Source organism: Pelodiscus sinensis, chromosome 2 (assembly GCF_049634645.1).
Source record: "Pelodiscus sinensis isolate JC-2024 chromosome 2, ASM4963464v1, whole genome shotgun sequence".
Classification (NCBI taxonomy): domain Eukaryota; kingdom Metazoa; phylum Chordata; order Testudines; family Trionychidae; genus Pelodiscus; species Pelodiscus sinensis.
Genome location: NC_134712.1, coordinates 117,738,082 through 117,753,617, shown reverse-complemented (window position 1 = coordinate 117,753,617; position 15,536 = coordinate 117,738,082). Strand labels below are relative to the sequence as shown.

Here is a 15,536-nt window from a genome sequence, read left to right as displayed (position 1 = left end):
AGTTAATCCAGTTTCATATCCTTGGTATTTTAAGTGTCTTTCGGGGGGATGGGAGGGAGGAGGGCAAGTAAAGGCTGAATTCCTAACAAGCAAAGAGGAAGAGGCCTTCAAACATCAGAAAGTTGTATAAAAAGGGATTTTTTTGTTTTTTCCAGATTACTTTTTAACAGCTATTGTTATGTTTGTGTATGGACAAGAAGAACAGATAATGGATAATTTTACATTTCTATTTGGTGTTATTTAGCTCATGCCAATATAAATACAGCTATTTAACAGCTAACAGTTTGCTCAGAGTAACTATACACATGTGGTAAATGTTACTATAGTCAGGTCTCATACATAGTTTTTTTCTCTGTTAACTGTACTAGCAAAGTGATCAAATGGATCATGAAAATTCAGCAATAAGGCTGCTTCTAGGAGTTTGAACTACTGTATGGATTGGTCCTTGGTCTCGTGCATATAGCCGTATCAGGATTTGGGCTCTCTAACACATAGAAAACAAAGCTGATACACAGCAGAAGCATCTAGGGATCAGAAGGGAAGCAGCAGTAGAGTTATTGTTTGGTTGGTTTTTACTCAATTGCACTGGTGCAAAAATATTTTGATTAAATTAAACTACAAGAACTAAAAGAACTTGTTTCAAAAGGAAGACCTTTTAAACAACGAGCCACCATGTGTGAGAAAAATATTGAATTGGTTTCTCATTAAAACAATGAGCAAAATCTTCCATTCTGGGTGGCATGGGCATATGAAAAGACTAGCTGTTAAAGCAAATCACCAGCAAGCAAGGGAGCTGTGTTACCCTCTGTTCTGCTCCTGCCAAAAACCAAAAAGGGGATGTTAAAACAGTTTACTGGTTAAATGATAGCACTTAACCAGTTAACTATTTTAATCTAGGCCCTGCCACCCGGGCCTGCCATAGCTGCAGGGTTCTACCACCCAGTCACGCTGCGGCCAGGGTTGCTCTGGCTCAGCACGGCTGGCCTCCACCGGAGTTAACTGGCAAAGGAGGGTTCACAAGATAGCATACCAGTAAGCCTCATGCTTATCAGTATGCATTTTGGTTAACATCCCTCAAACAAAACTACAAAACTCTACAGAATTCATTGGCCACCTCTGAAATCCACTTAAAATAGCCTGAAAACTAGAACAAATGGCCCAGGTCTTCCCTTTTATAAACACAGGAGAATATAACAAAAACAAAATGTTAGATTGCCAGAGACTGCAGCTCATTAATTGTTTTGAGGAAAAAGGAAGGCTCTTAAGAGCTATGATAGCTCAAATAATAGTGAATCAATATATAAAAAGAATGGAAACTAGGACTAGGTATGTTAAATTGGCTACACAGTTAGCTGATGATGGATATTCCATTGCAGTTTGACTACCTGATTAGTCGATAAGGGGGATGCTCGCTATCCCCACTGCAGCTCTGCAGTTTAAATGTAGTAGGAGGAGCTGGGCGTGCAGTAGCCTGGCTCCTAGTACGTTTAAACTGCAGAGCTACAGTAGGGTTAGCTCCTGGGGGTGGTGTAAGCAAGGACTATGCAGTCCTAGCTTGTGCTGGCTTTGGAATGCTGCAGGTCTGCCCTCAACCCTATGGAGACGGTGCTGGGGTGAACCAGGTTTTAAGCTGACTTCCTGCCCTTGCTGCCTCTGACACAGAGGCAGCAGAGGCGGTGGGGGGCGGGAGAGAGAGTAGTTGATTTATCAGGTAGTCAAATACTCCCTTACATCCCTAACTAGGGCCTAGTTTACCACCAGTTGTGTCACAGTACAGCTATTTCAGTTATAAGTATGATTTTAAAAAAAGTCTTATGAGTTATATAACTGCCTTTATAACCACTATATCTGCTTTCATACTAGCTTTAACTATACCAGCACAACTACCGTGTGAAGCCAAGGAGAGAGAAAACATGGTGCAAAAGAAAAAGAAAAGTGACTATAGAGCTAATAGAGCAGAAGATACCTTAACAATTACAGATCTCACCTCCTCTAACCTCATATATAATGTAGCATGTGAGATGGATGCTTTTTTGAAGTACCAAAAAACAAGAAAGAACTAATTGAAAAGTGGGGAGGTAAATCTCCATCCTGGAATAGGATACGAGAGGGCAGAGAACATCAGTGCTTGCAGTCAGTGAACCGTGCAGCTAATGGACAGAGGGGACAAACCCCCAAGCATCCTGAAGAGCCCTGTGCTGGGCAGGAATATTTGCTTTTGACAATTTTGCCCACAAAAAGCTCATGATTATAGATATCTTTTGGTTAGTCTCTAAGGTGCCATAGGGCCACTTGTTTTTAAATTTAAGGACTAATACGACTACCCCTCTGAGATTGATTAAAAGCTTCAGCAGGTAGCCGAGTTAGGCTGCACAGGATAAACTTAAAAAACAACAAATAGTCTGGTAGCACTTTATAGACTAACACCACATGTAGATGGTATCATCAGCTTTTGTGGGTTTAGCCCACTTCTTCAGAGGACCGGAGTTTTCATCTGAAGGGGGTTGTGCCCATGAAAGCTCATGATACCATCTACATGGTTTGTTAGTCTATAAAGTGCTGCCAGACTATTTGTTGTTTTTTAAGATTCGACTGATTACATTGACTACGGTATTTCAAAAGTGCATGAACCAAGCAATAGGAAAGGCTTTCCCACAGGCTGACCAGATGAAGAGCCTCCTGCTCATCTACGTTCCCCTTGTAACACGGGGGTCGAGGGCACGTTGCTAACCACGGGTGAGGCAGCCCGGTTTCGGGTCCCCCCCCCCCCCCACAGAATGACAGTGTCACAGTCTCTCTCCCCTTCACACACAGCGAGTCTCACTCGCGCTGTTTAGCCCGTTCGAGACAGAACTCAAGGCGACAGCGCGTCCCCCGACACCGGAAGCCCCGCTCCCATCCCCCCCCCGGGCCCCGCCCCCCAGGGGAGCGCTGGGCGGGACCCCGGTCCCTCTCCCCACCTGCAGGTTGGAGGTCGCGGCCATGTCGGGGGGGCGGCGCCGCCGTGTCCGGTCCCTGGAGCTGCTCCCCGCCGCCCGGACCCCGCGCTACTTCCGTATCCAAAAGGCGGCCGGGACCCCGCTGCGCTTCCGCCCCGCGCCCGCGTGACTGCGCCGTACGTCACACGTCACGTCACGTCACGCAGCCGCTCCCCGGGCTGAGGTTGGGAAGGGCGGATGCGAAGGGAAAGGGCCTTGTGCGCAGGCGCACGAGTGTTTCCCATTCCACGGCTTGCTCCCGCCTACGCAGGGAGCGCCGAGGTGTGGCCGGGCCCGAGCCGGCCGCCTGCCTGTCAATCAGGGCTGGGCCCCGCCCGCTCTCCCTGCCGCATGTTTGCCTCGCGCTCCCCGTCTACGGAGCCTAGTACTGTAATGGCCCTGGCCCCTGGCAGTGTCCGCGCCTCCCTGTGCGCCCCCTGCAGCCTGGGCGTGGAGCCGCCTCGGCCTGGGGCGCGCGCGGCCACTCCCCTTCTGTGACCTCTCCCACCGGGCTGCCCCTAGCGGTGGGGGCGGGCGCTGCACTCAGGCTTCAGGGGCAGGAGCTGTGGGAGGCATGTCCAGAGCTGCGGGGTGAGGGGCAGGGAGGCACCGGGGAGGGGGCCTTCCTTGGAGAAAAGGGCTTGGGCGAAGAAAGGGAGTGGGGGCGTTTGGGAAAGGAGTTGGAGTGTATGAGAGTAGAGCAGGGGGGAGTGTCCCAGCCCCACACACCCCTAGGGATTGCCCTCAGGAGCATAGCCCACAGAGGGATGGATGGGACATAGGGCTGGCCACCAGAGCTGGACTGCCCCATATGCAGCATTCAGCTGCCTAGGGCACCATGGAATTTAGGGCAACCCCAAAACCGGTTAACTATCTCTGCTTCCAAGTGCCAACTCCCTGGCTCCCATTGGCAGTGAACTGTGGTCAATGGGAGCTACAGTTGCAGGCATGCAGAGATCCTCTGGGTTACCCGTCTAGGAGCTGCTGCCAGAAGGGTGTCCAGTTGCTTTTGGGAGCTTTCCAAGGGAAGTGCTGCCCCCTTACCTCCTGCTGCATCCCATCCTACTGCCTTAGCCCAGAGTCAGCACCTGGCTTGCAAACTCCCTACTGGAGCCTGTACCCTCTCCCGCACCCAAACTCCCACCCAGAGTCTGACCGCCTTCACTGCCCCCTGCCCTCTTCCCCCACCTGCTCTAGCCTAGTAAAAGTGAGTGAGGGTCGGAGGGAGTGAGCAACAGAAGGAGGGGAGATGGAAAGAGAGGGTACTGGGCCCTGGAGAAAGGGTAAGATATGGGTATGACCTCAGTGAAGAGTCAGGGGGTGAGGCAAGGATCTTTGGGCTTGTGCAATTACAAACCTAGCAACCCTGCCGGGTGGGCATATCAAAGTCCTAACTGTGCCAGAAGAGCACACCCAGCAGTGCAGCCACCAGCTTGCTTGGCATCAGCCAACACAGGCGTAACGTTGCCCAAATGTCACGCGGACCATGTCGGCAGAGGAACAGTTTGTGCATGCATAGGTGCCCACTGACTGTTCTGTCCTGGGGCACAGAGTTGCTGTCAGGGGGCCTGGTTGTGCTTATGTGGGTTTTCATGTAGGCTCATGGATCAATAACCAAATGGACCCATCTGCATGTCAACCTCCTGCAAAACTGGGAAAAGGCTAGGGTTGCCAGTTTTGGCTGGACATATTCCTGGAGGTATCATCACATAGGATACTCTTTAATTAAATATTAATCTTTTTATGTCCTGGAGATCCAGAACAATCTTGGGAAGGTGGCAATCCTAAATTAGCAGGGCTGAACAAATACACTCACCCGCTTGCCTGTGGCGAGTAGATTTTACCAGCTGGCGAGTGCAGGGGCGGACTGGCCCGGTGGGCCGTTGTGACGGGCCGGTGGAAGCCCGCACTACGGGCGGCGTAGCCCCATCCGATCTGCTGGCCGGCGGAGGAGCAGAGCGCCGCTGGGAAGAGGGAAGTGTGGCGATTCTTGCCACCGGGCTGCCTGCGTGCAGGTCCGGCGCGAGGAGGCAGGGCGGGACACTAGGACGCTGGTGTGACCTGGCCCTGCTGATTTTAAAGGGCTGCGGCAGCTTGGCTCTGGCCGTGTGTCCCTGGGAGCTGGCTGCGGCGCATGGCGCAGCCAGGGCCCGCCCCGCCGGCTCCAGTCCTGCCACGGCCCCAGCCCCTCTTTGTCTCTGCGCCGCCCGTTCCCCACGCCGACCCTGCTCACCTGCACACTGGACCCCTGCTCTCCCTCTTCCCTGTGACCCTTTGGCTCTGCGCCACCCTTACACCCTGCACCCTGTTCCTCCCGATCCCTGCCCCCCCAGGTCTGTGCTGCCCATTCCCTGCACTGCCCCTAGAACCCAATCCTCTGCCCCTACTGTTGCCCGCGTCCCATTCTCTGTGCCTACCCTGCACCCTGCTCCCTCTGATCTCTGCCCCCCCAACTCTGTGCTGCCCGTTCCCTGCACTGCCCCTAGACCCCGATCCCTCTGCCCCTCCCGTTCCCTGCGTCCCATTACCCATGCCTCCACCACACCCTGTTCCCCCCGATCCCTGCGTCCCACTGGCTCTGTGCCTCTGGGGGAGGGGAAGGGGCTGGGCTGGGCTGGATCACCTTCTACATTGGTGGTCTCCAACCTTTTGAACCACAACATCACTTTTTCAATTTAAGTGCAATGTAAAAACTACCTCAATCCCAAATACCCTTGCTCCACTTCCTTCCTGCCTCTTCTCTGAGACCCCACCTCTGCTCCACCCCTTCCTGAGGCCTCACCCTACTCACTCCATCCTCCTTCCTCCCCCATCATCATTCACTTTCACCTGGCTGGGGTAGGGGGTTGGGGTGCAGGCTCTGGTCTTGGGCCAAAGGGTTTGGATTGTGAGAAGGGATCCGGGCTTAGCCCAGGAGGGATTTCAGCATGCAAATGCTGGGAAGGAGTTTGGGTGCAGGGAGACTCATGTCTGGGGCAGGAGGTTGGATGTAGGAGGAGGTTCAGGGCTGGGACGGGTTCAGGAAGCAGGCTCTGGCTGGGCACCACTTAACTGAGATGGCTTCCGGGAAGTGGAGCAGTGGGGTTCAGGCAGGTTTACTCCTTCCCTGGCCCTGCACCACTCCTGAAAGCAGCTGGCATGTACAGCAATGGCTCCATGGTGCCATGTGCTGCCCCTCATCTACAGGCACTGAGCCCACAGCTTCTACTGACCATCGTTCCTTCTTATTGATCAATGGGAGCTGCAGGAGTGGTGTCTGCAGGGAAGGACAGAGCCCCTGCTCTCTCAGGGGCTGCAGGGACATGACAGACACTTCCAGGAGCAGCAGTTACTGTAGGAATAATGACTCGAGCCATGACAGGTTAGGCATTTTAGAACTCAAAGAATTACATTTAAGCGTAAGAGAGAGATGAAAATTATGAAATGCACAGACCAGTCAAAAACCAAAAATAACACTGCAAGCAGTAAAAGAAGTAACAACAACCCCCCACATATGTGCTGGGCCGGGAGATGAGAGTGAAGGACAGTGTGTGTTTGGGAGAATAACAGACACACACGCACACTGTGTGAGAGTGACAGAGATTTGCATTGCCAAGCTCCCTCCATCCCCTTCTCTCTGAGTGGAGATAGGGTACCGGAATGGAGGGAATAGGGACACCCTGACATCAGCACCTACTCTTCTCCCTTCCATGCCCTGCACAGCAAGCAGGAGGTTCCCAGGGGTTCAGCTCTAAGGCAGAGGGCAGGAGCAGCATGACAGTGGGTGGAGAGGCAACTGAAGTGCCAGCACTTGATAGCTTCCTGGCCAAACCAGTCAGGATCACCTGTCAGAGGCTCCAAGATCTACTGGTAGATCCCGATCTACTGGTTGATGACCACTGTTTTACGACAAAGGATAAATGGGCACAAATCAGACATCAGGAATGGTAACACACATAAACCTGTAGGGGAACATTTTAACCTGCCTGGGCACTTAGGGTGCATCTAGACTACATTCCTCTTTCGAAAGAGGAACGTAAATGAAATAAAAAATGCAAATGAAGTGCAGATTTACAGATCTCGCACTTCATTTGCATAATCACATCCGATTGCGTTTTCAAAAAAGTTTTTTTTAAAGCAGTCTAGACGTAGTTCTTTCGAACCCCCTCCCTTTTTAAAGAACCCTTATTCCTGAAAAAATGAGGTTTACAGGGTTCTTCCAAAAAAGGTTTTTTTTCAAAAGAACTGTGTCTAGACTGCTTTTTTTTCGGAAAAACCTTTTTCGAAAAAACAATTAGATGTGATTATGTAAATGAAGCCTGAGGTTTGTAAATCTGTGCTTCATTTGCATTTTTTATTTCCTTCGTTTACATTCCTCTTTCAAAAGAGGACTGTAGTCTAGATGCACCCTTATTAATGAATTTAAAAGTAGCTATTCTTCTACAAAAAAATTTCACAAGGCAATTACAGAGAGAGAGTGCAGAATTGACCGTTATATGCAAATATTACACTGTTTCCCCAAGGTTTGAACAAAGACATTAGCTGGATGTCACATTATAAAGCCAGATTTCCATGCATTTAACACCTCATTTACATAAAAAACGAAGTATTGGACACTTCCAGGCCACTTATTTAGCCTCATTAGCACTGGTACTTCTATTGTCAGGTAATTTTTTTTCTTCCCTTCTTTTTCTGTTGTAAATTCTGGGTTCCTATTATTTTCAGTCCAGCTTCCAGCTCATCTAAAGAAGTGTTTTTACCCACAAAAGCTCATGATACTACATATATTTTTGTTAGTCTCTAAGAACTACTCATTTTTAGAGTTTAACCAGTTACCAATGAGCATCAGCTTTATTGTTTTCCCTTACGGTTAAACTTCCATGGTGCATCCGACTTCCAGGGAATGGGTCTGGCAGTTGAGAACTGGTGTGTGCTCGCTTCTGTCTGCAGTCGTCACTCCCAGGGAGCTGGCTGCTGTCCGGCATTGCAGACTCTGCAGTGTAAAAGCCCAAAGCGCAGGATGGTAGTCAGTGCACGCCAGCAGCCAGCCTATTGGAAGCCAGCTTATACTATAAGCCTGCTCCTGGCAGGCACCAGCTTGGGATTCCAGCCTTGCTCCCAGGGAACTGGCTGCTGCCCTAAGCTGTGAGATCTTATACTGTCGAGTGTGGTGCGTGGGGCAGCTGGCTTCCTGATGTGAACAGGGCCAGCGCCCCAGGAATGCAGCTGGCACAATGCTGTGGGCTCTGCCAGCCCCACTGCTCCAGCTGCCAGCTCTGCTCCTGGGGGCCAGCTACTGCCCCATGCTATGGACTCAGCTGCATAAACCTTAAATAGGTTTGCCAGGTGTCCAGTTTTGAACCGGACAGTCCAGTATTTGTGCTTTCTGTTCGGGAAACAAATTGAGAAAATATAAATGACTGGTATTTTCTAAATAAGATGTAATGTCGATTGTGATGTAATGTCAAAGTGTGTCCAGTATTTTTGTTGAAACCATCTGGAAACCCTACTCTTATACTCTCCTGGAGCTGTGGGGGAAATCCTCACCATCCTTCCCACCCTAGTCCTACCCAGCCATAGATCCCCCAAAACAGTTATGTGTGTAACCACTAAGATTTTTAACAGTTACACAGCTACTTTTTTACATCCCTACTGGCTTAGTGACAAGTGCTTTTGTATATGCTGCCAGCAGTTAATTTTTATGCAGTATTGTGGTAGCCATTTAGCTCCCAGGATATTGCAGAGACAAGGTGACTAATGTAATGCATTTTATAGTCCAATAAAAGATATTAGCTCACTCACCTAATCTCTCTGTTTCCTGGGACTCTCATGGCTATACCACAGTGCACTGCATGCAACAATGGAAATATTGAATCTTACCATCTGACATAGAAATTACATGCAACATGAAGAAAAATGATGCAAAACTTAACAGTGAGATCTACTTCTTGAGCAACTGCAAGAAACAAAAAAAATCCCCATCTATAGCCCTCTCATCTCTATGTAAAACCAATAGTTGGTCCAATAAAAATAATACCTCATCCACTTTGTCTATCTGAATTTGGGTGGACATTATCAGTCTCGAATGGTATGAAAAATCAAGCATTGAATCAGTAGAGTACTATTTGAGAACTCAAGGCTAAATACTCAGGCTTTTACTCAGAACTAATTGAATTCAGTAGGATTATGTTATATTATGTTTTATTATGTTAATAAAACATAAGATTTTGGCAGCTGATTTTTAAATTATTTGAGTCTATATAAATTTTGAACTATGATTGCTAGATTATTGTCCTAGAAATCCATTTTTATCAGCTAGTGCACTATTAGTTTAAGGAAATCCCTTCCCAAAAAGAAGCTTTAATTTTTGAACGATTGTCTCAGAGGTTCACATCATCTGATTTGTGTGTACCATGAGTAATGAATGTTGTTATTTACAAAACCAGCTCTTGATGAATTCTGTTTTGGTTGGGAGCAGTCATTCACCTGAGCTGTATTCATGAAATAGAAGGTAACGTGGTGTTTCTTATATGTGAGGAAATGACTCATAGTAAGTATCGAATTATAACTCAGTTGTGAGACATCAACCTCCTGGTGCTAAGCAAGAGTCATATTTTTTCTTTCCTCATTAATATAATTGCTTTAATTAATGTCAGAATCAATATTTCAAAAACTATTCAGTTAATTCATAGCTTCCCTTTCCCCACCTCATAGGAATTTAAACATAATTATTAGGTGATTTTCTAAAGTTTGAGAATACAAAATGTATAATTTTACAGCAAGCAATTCTTCTGTCTTCAAATAGTATCTCGATTATTAATATATTTAATTGCTACCATTATGACAACAATGCCAACAACTATTGCTGGTTAAAATTTATTTATAGAGTGCCTGATGTGTACATAGAACTTTACAAGCATGTAAGAAAACATGGTTCTCTGGGCCAATGGTTATATTTAATTGAGACAATTACAAATTAAAAAAACTAAGCGCAAAAATGGGAAGAGAGAGGACACAGCATTGGCATGCTGAGCTAAATATGTGGGTTTTAAAGAGATATTTGAAAGAGGGTATCAGTAAAGGAGGAGGATGTTCCAAACATAAATGGTGGCACAAATAATGAATATTATTATATTGGCTGAGATAAGGAGATGAACTGTCCTTTTAGAGGACTGTTGGGCAGACAGCTGGGTTGGAAGGATAGGAGAAATATAGCTGTTAAGGGTTATACTTCACATCAGTTATAAAAATGACTGAAACATGTCTGGTCAAATGAATAGCTTCACTGACCACCTTCAAAAGAATCCACTTTCTAGTTCTGAAACCAGCAGCACGATAATGTTGAAGGTGTAGAATGTAAAGGTGTAATGCAAAGTGCTGATGAAAGATTTGATGGAGAAAAAAGTTCTGTAGTTCACTTTATAGTGTCCATTTCTAGCTCATTCCTGGAACTACATGGTCATTTTACTTTATGTTCTCTCACCCTCCTTCTCATCGTATATTTCAAGGCTATGATTTTGGCCCTCTATTTTATTCATAATAGTTCATTCAATATGGACCTTGTGTCTGTGTAGATCAGTGGTTTCCAAACTTTTCAGCATCACGCCCCCTTTTTGATTTTTGAGAAAACCTCAGGTCTCGTCCTCCCCACCCCATAACAGAAAAACTTGTTGAGGAAAAACAAAAAGGAACTGACTGGGACTGAAAAACAAAATAGTAGCAAAACGTAGGGGGGGATTAACGGGTGTCGGGGGGCTAGGTTGCCTTGCGCTGCCTCTGGAATTTCTTTATGCCCCCCTCCAGGGGAAAAAAGTGGAAAAAGTTACAGTTTGCAATTTGCATATCTTTTTCCGATTTTTCTTTGTAGTGTAGACACAGTCTAGGTTTTCATAATTTCCTGTGACTTTAGACTGCTGCACTTTCAGGAGCCATCTTCAGCAGCAGCATTGCCTTGATGTCTGTCTGACAGATCATCAACATCTGTAGTTATTGTATTTTCACCATTAGTTTAGTACGGTATCTTCTGTCACAAGCAGTCTGCCCCTGCATCACTTATGAATAGTGAGTTTATAACATCTTTCTTCCTTTTGTTTCTTTGATGTGAAGTTGCATATGTTTTCTTTTTGTCAAGTTCAGAGCAGTTGACCAATTCATTATACAGCTCCTCTAAACTTAGATTTCTTAAGCTGGAAGGCCTTACTCAGTTCTTACAAAACTCTCATTGAAGTCATGAGTTGGTTTGCCGAAAGGACTGAAGGAAAACTGAGGAATGACTTTAGGATATGGATCACCAATTCCAGGGAGCTTAGAGCCAATGCTGCATATGTCAAAAGTGAAAAGGTGCTCATTTGGCTTGTGACTTCAGTACAGTTCATTCTTATTGAGCAGATCCCACTATTCAAGTTCAGATGTTATTACACTCTTCTAAGAATCTATGTAATATTGTTCATATTGTATTTAAAATGAATGATGAGTTTATTATTATTTATTGTGGTGCTACCATAATACATAGTGTTCTCAGCTGAAACCAGGTTTCATTGTGTTAGGCACTGCACAAACACATGTTCAGATGTTATTACACTCTTTTAAGAATCTGTGTAATATTGTTCATATTGTATTTAAAATGAATGATGAGTTTATTATTATTTATTGTGGTGCTACCATAATACATAGTGTTCTTAGCTGCAACCATGTTTCATTGTGTTAGGCTCTGCACAAACACATGAAGGCAGGTGTTACAAGATTATATTGTTACATGTAGTCTTCCAAGTTTCTTAATGTGCAAATAAATGTTCATTCTTTTTAGGTTCTGTGCAGAGGCAAGTAGTCATTGGAGAGGTATGGGAGCTGAAAAAGCAGCAGGGAGTTGGATGCAGTGTTGCTTTCTGGGAGCCAGACATTAGCACTGGGCTGAGATTCAGGGAAAAAATGGATTGCCTACATGCTGTTTGACCACCTCTATTTCTAGACTAGTGTATGTGCATAAATAAAACAAGTTAGACTTACAACATCCCCACTCTCTGTATCACTGGTTTCTCTTCAACTGTTAGGCTGATCTGCAAAGCTCCAGACACCCATTTCCAGCTGGGACAGGGAGATCGTGTGAGAATAGAACACTGCTGTCATATAGAGGGGCAAAAACACAGTAAGAGACAATTCCTCCTCTGATTAATTGCATCCTGATTTGACATAACTGAAAGATCATGGGGAAGATCAATAATTATCTCCATTTAACAGATGGTGAACTGGGTCACAGAAAGTTTGATTGTCCCAAGTCATACAAAAGTCAGTGGCAAATCTGGGAGCTGAACCCAGATTACCATTTAATCACCAGACCTTCCTTCCTCTCTAACTTAAATTGTGGCTCCCTGAGGGAAGGATGTTGACTGCTCACTGGTCTGTTATCACCATCCAGGTTGTTGGAGATAAGAAATAATAAAGAGTGGTTGGGGCAGATTGTGCTTGATAGATACAAATCAACTTTTGTGATGGGATGGAGCTTAATATGGCACAATTCCATCTACAGTTCCCTGTACAGAAGGAACGTACACTCACTGCACTGTCCTTACTCTTCCACCGGCCATCTTGGACATGTCTACACTGCACCCGAAGCTCGAAATAAGCTACACAATTTGAGCCATGTAAATTGCATAGCGTTCCAGTCAATTTAGAAATAGCTTATTTTGAAATTTGGTGCTGTCTACACAGCACTTATTTCAAAATAAAATGCCATTCTAAAACACCCCTTACTCTTCGTAGAATGAGGTTTACAGGGAAGAGTGAGCCCATTATATTTCAAAATAACAGGCGTGCTCAAAAGACGTGGAATAGTTATTTAATAGCGCTTCAATGTTTATGTAGCCTTTCAGTGTTACTAACTCATGTATTTTTCTTACATTTATTGTTATTGTAGACAGCTTCTGGTCCCCAGATGTCTGACAGCATCCTTGCAAACTTTTGCCCTTTATTAAAACGAGCTCCATGTCCCATAGTTTTCTAAGGGACCAAAGCCAGAAGCCAGCCACACCTAGTAAAGAAGTCCATTTAGAGTCAAAACCAAATGTAGAACTAAATGATGTTGAGTTGCTTCTATAGGAACACCAGGGACTTAAGGACTCTTTGATGAGTCCTATTCAAGTATGGAAGGGCCACTTTCCCAAGACTCCTCTGATCCTGTAGGCACATCTCCTAACATATGGGTAGCAGAAATGCCAACTTTGCTCTGAATTTTTAGGATGTTTATGAAAAAAATTAGGGAGTAATTAAAGAGGTTGCTTGAACCTCTCTCTCACCCTCTCTCCACCTCATTCCTCCATGCTTCCCACACAAACTGAAACTTCTTCCTCCTCCTCTCCCTTTTTCTGTCTACAGCCAAAGGCAGGAAAGCTGGGCCCCCTCGTCTCTCCCCACATTGCACTCATGGCCCTCCCACTCCCACCCCTAAACAGGGAAAAAGGGAGAATCACTTCTAGGAAAGGTGCCCTGCTATGCTGCATAGGGCCTTGATTTACCTTGGCTAATTCTGGGCCTGGACATCCTGTGGGTTAGGCAGCAAATATAGAAGCACCCCGTCACATTCAAAATCACCGCAGCTTGCCTCAGATCCTCACTGGCAGTGGAGAAGAATGGCTCCACAACTGGTCACTCACCCAAGCAATGGCGAGTAACCTTATCATATATGTGTGATACAGCTGCATTTTCAAAATGAATAGATTGAAGCCTAAATTGGTAATTTCATAATTACATAGAACATCAGGTTGTTTATGGACAAATAAGGAATGTTGGCATCTCTGAGGTGGGGTGGCTTCGCAGTGACTGTGAGGTTCATGATGGGGCTCAAGGAAGCTCTATTTTCTTGTGGGCCAGTCAGTAATTAGCCTCGCATCCAAAGGGTGTTCTTATATCCTGTTACATCCCAGCTCTGTTCTGTTCATGCCACGTCCAAAAGCCTGTTCCTGGGTAATTAATGACAAATCCTGACATTCTGGACATATAGACCTGATCTCAGTAGTATCCTTTGTCTCTGAGGGTATGTCTACACTGCCACCCTACTTTGAACTAGGGTGGCTAATGTAGGCATTCGAAGTTGCAAATGAAGCCAGGGATTTAAATATCCCGGGCTTCATTTGCATCTTGCCGGGCTCCGCCATTTTTAAATCCCCGTTAGTGCGGACTCCGTGCCCGCGGCTACACGCAGCACGGAGTAGGTAGTTCGAATTAGGCTCTCTAATTCAAACTACCGTTACACCTCGTTCCACGAGGAGCCTATTTCGAACTACCTACTCCGTGCCGCGTGTAGCCATGGGCATGGAGTCCGCACTAATGGGGATTTAAAAATGGCGGCGCCCAGCAAGATGCAAATGAAGCCCGGGATATTTAAATCCCGGACTTCATTTGCAACTTCGATTGCCTACATTAGCCATCCTAGTTTGAACTAGGGTGGCAGTGTAGACATACCCTGAGTCCCCTTTCAGGGCAGCACAAATAAAATAGGGAGCTTGTGGCGGGTTTTAAGGGTGTGAGCTCCACACCCCGCTGCTCCCGCCCGCGCCCCGGGCTGGGGCCGGCGGAGTGGGGTGGGGCTCCGCGAACCCACCGCCTTTGAGAGCCTAGTTGTCCCGATATCCGGGGTCCGTAAGTGAGCCCGGTCCCGGGTGCGATCACCCCTCGCCCTGTATGGGGCTGAGGGGGCTCGGCGGACCCAGTCCGGTACCTTCCCGGGCGTCCCTTTAGTCTCGATCCCTTCCTCTCGCACCCTCTCGGTGGGGGGAGGTTGGGTAGTGTGTTCGGCTATTACAGCCTTGAAGACCTGCGCTGAGGTCGGGGTGTGGGGAGTGGGGGACCCGGGCCCGCCCTCACCACTGGGTCCCAGCCCGAGGCCCTAAGTGGGGTGGGTGCTTTAGAGCGATCCCCCCACGGCAGGCGGGGCAGCCGCCCAAAACTCGCCTGCCCACGGGCGCCAAAACGGTCCCGCCTCGGGCTCCTTCCACTCCCGCGCCGCCGGCCCCCTGGGCCGGCGTAAGGTTAAGTCACTTACCCCATCGCAGACGCCGTGCCCGTCCCAGGGCGAGTCTCCAGCTGCCAGCGTCGTCTCCCTTCGTTGCCCGGAAGGCCGGGTGCTTGGGGTGCTGGGAAGCCAGGGTGGCTGCCCTCTCGCTCCCCCCCCTCTGAGCGTCCCCGAGCCCCTATTATGGGCGCGGGCGGGTGACGTCAGGGGCGTAAGCCCTGCCCCCTCCGGGGCTCTCCAGTCTGGCTCCTGCCGGAGCGCGCCCGTGGCTCCGCCCCGGGGCGCAAACCGTGGCGCCCTAACCAGGTGTTTCGTGGCTGCCCGGGGCTTCCCCCGCTTCCCCCGGCGCGCGCCCACCCCTGCTTTCTGCCATGGCAAGGCCGGCGGCACAGCGCCGAGCAGCTTTCGGCCGTCTACGGCCGCCACTTCCCGCTCGGGAGGGGGGGCCTCCCCCGCTCCCAGTGCGGACCCCGCTGGGTCCGTCACAGAGCTGTAAGAAGAAGAAAATATAGATTCTAAACACCTCTCCCCATGTTTTGATTCATATTAGGGTCATGAGATTTGGAGGACGG

General features: G+C 47.8%; 1 protein-coding gene and 1 long non-coding RNA gene across 2 annotated transcripts in view; both read right to left on the bottom strand.

The window, feature by feature from the left end:
• Positions 1-3,131, bottom strand: part of VPS4B (vacuolar protein sorting 4 homolog B) — a 42,255-nt gene extending 39,124 nt beyond the window's left edge. Inside the window, exon 1 of the mRNA XM_075921373.1 lies at positions 2,961-3,131. Coding sequence (XP_075777488.1) covers positions 2,961-2,984 — 24 coding nt within the window. The 5' untranslated portion in view covers positions 2,985-3,131. The remainder of the gene's footprint in view (positions 1-2,960) is intronic.
• A 4,220-nt stretch (positions 3,132-7,351) lies between these two features.
• On the bottom strand, positions 7,352-15,114 carry LOC142826768 (uncharacterized). Its single transcript, XR_012901002.1, has 3 exons — positions 14,995-15,114; positions 11,964-12,076; positions 7,352-7,950 (listed from the first exon to the last, which is right to left on the bottom strand). It is a non-coding gene; the product is annotated as an uncharacterized LOC142826768 (long non-coding RNA).
• Positions 15,115-15,536: the final 422 nt, after the last annotated feature.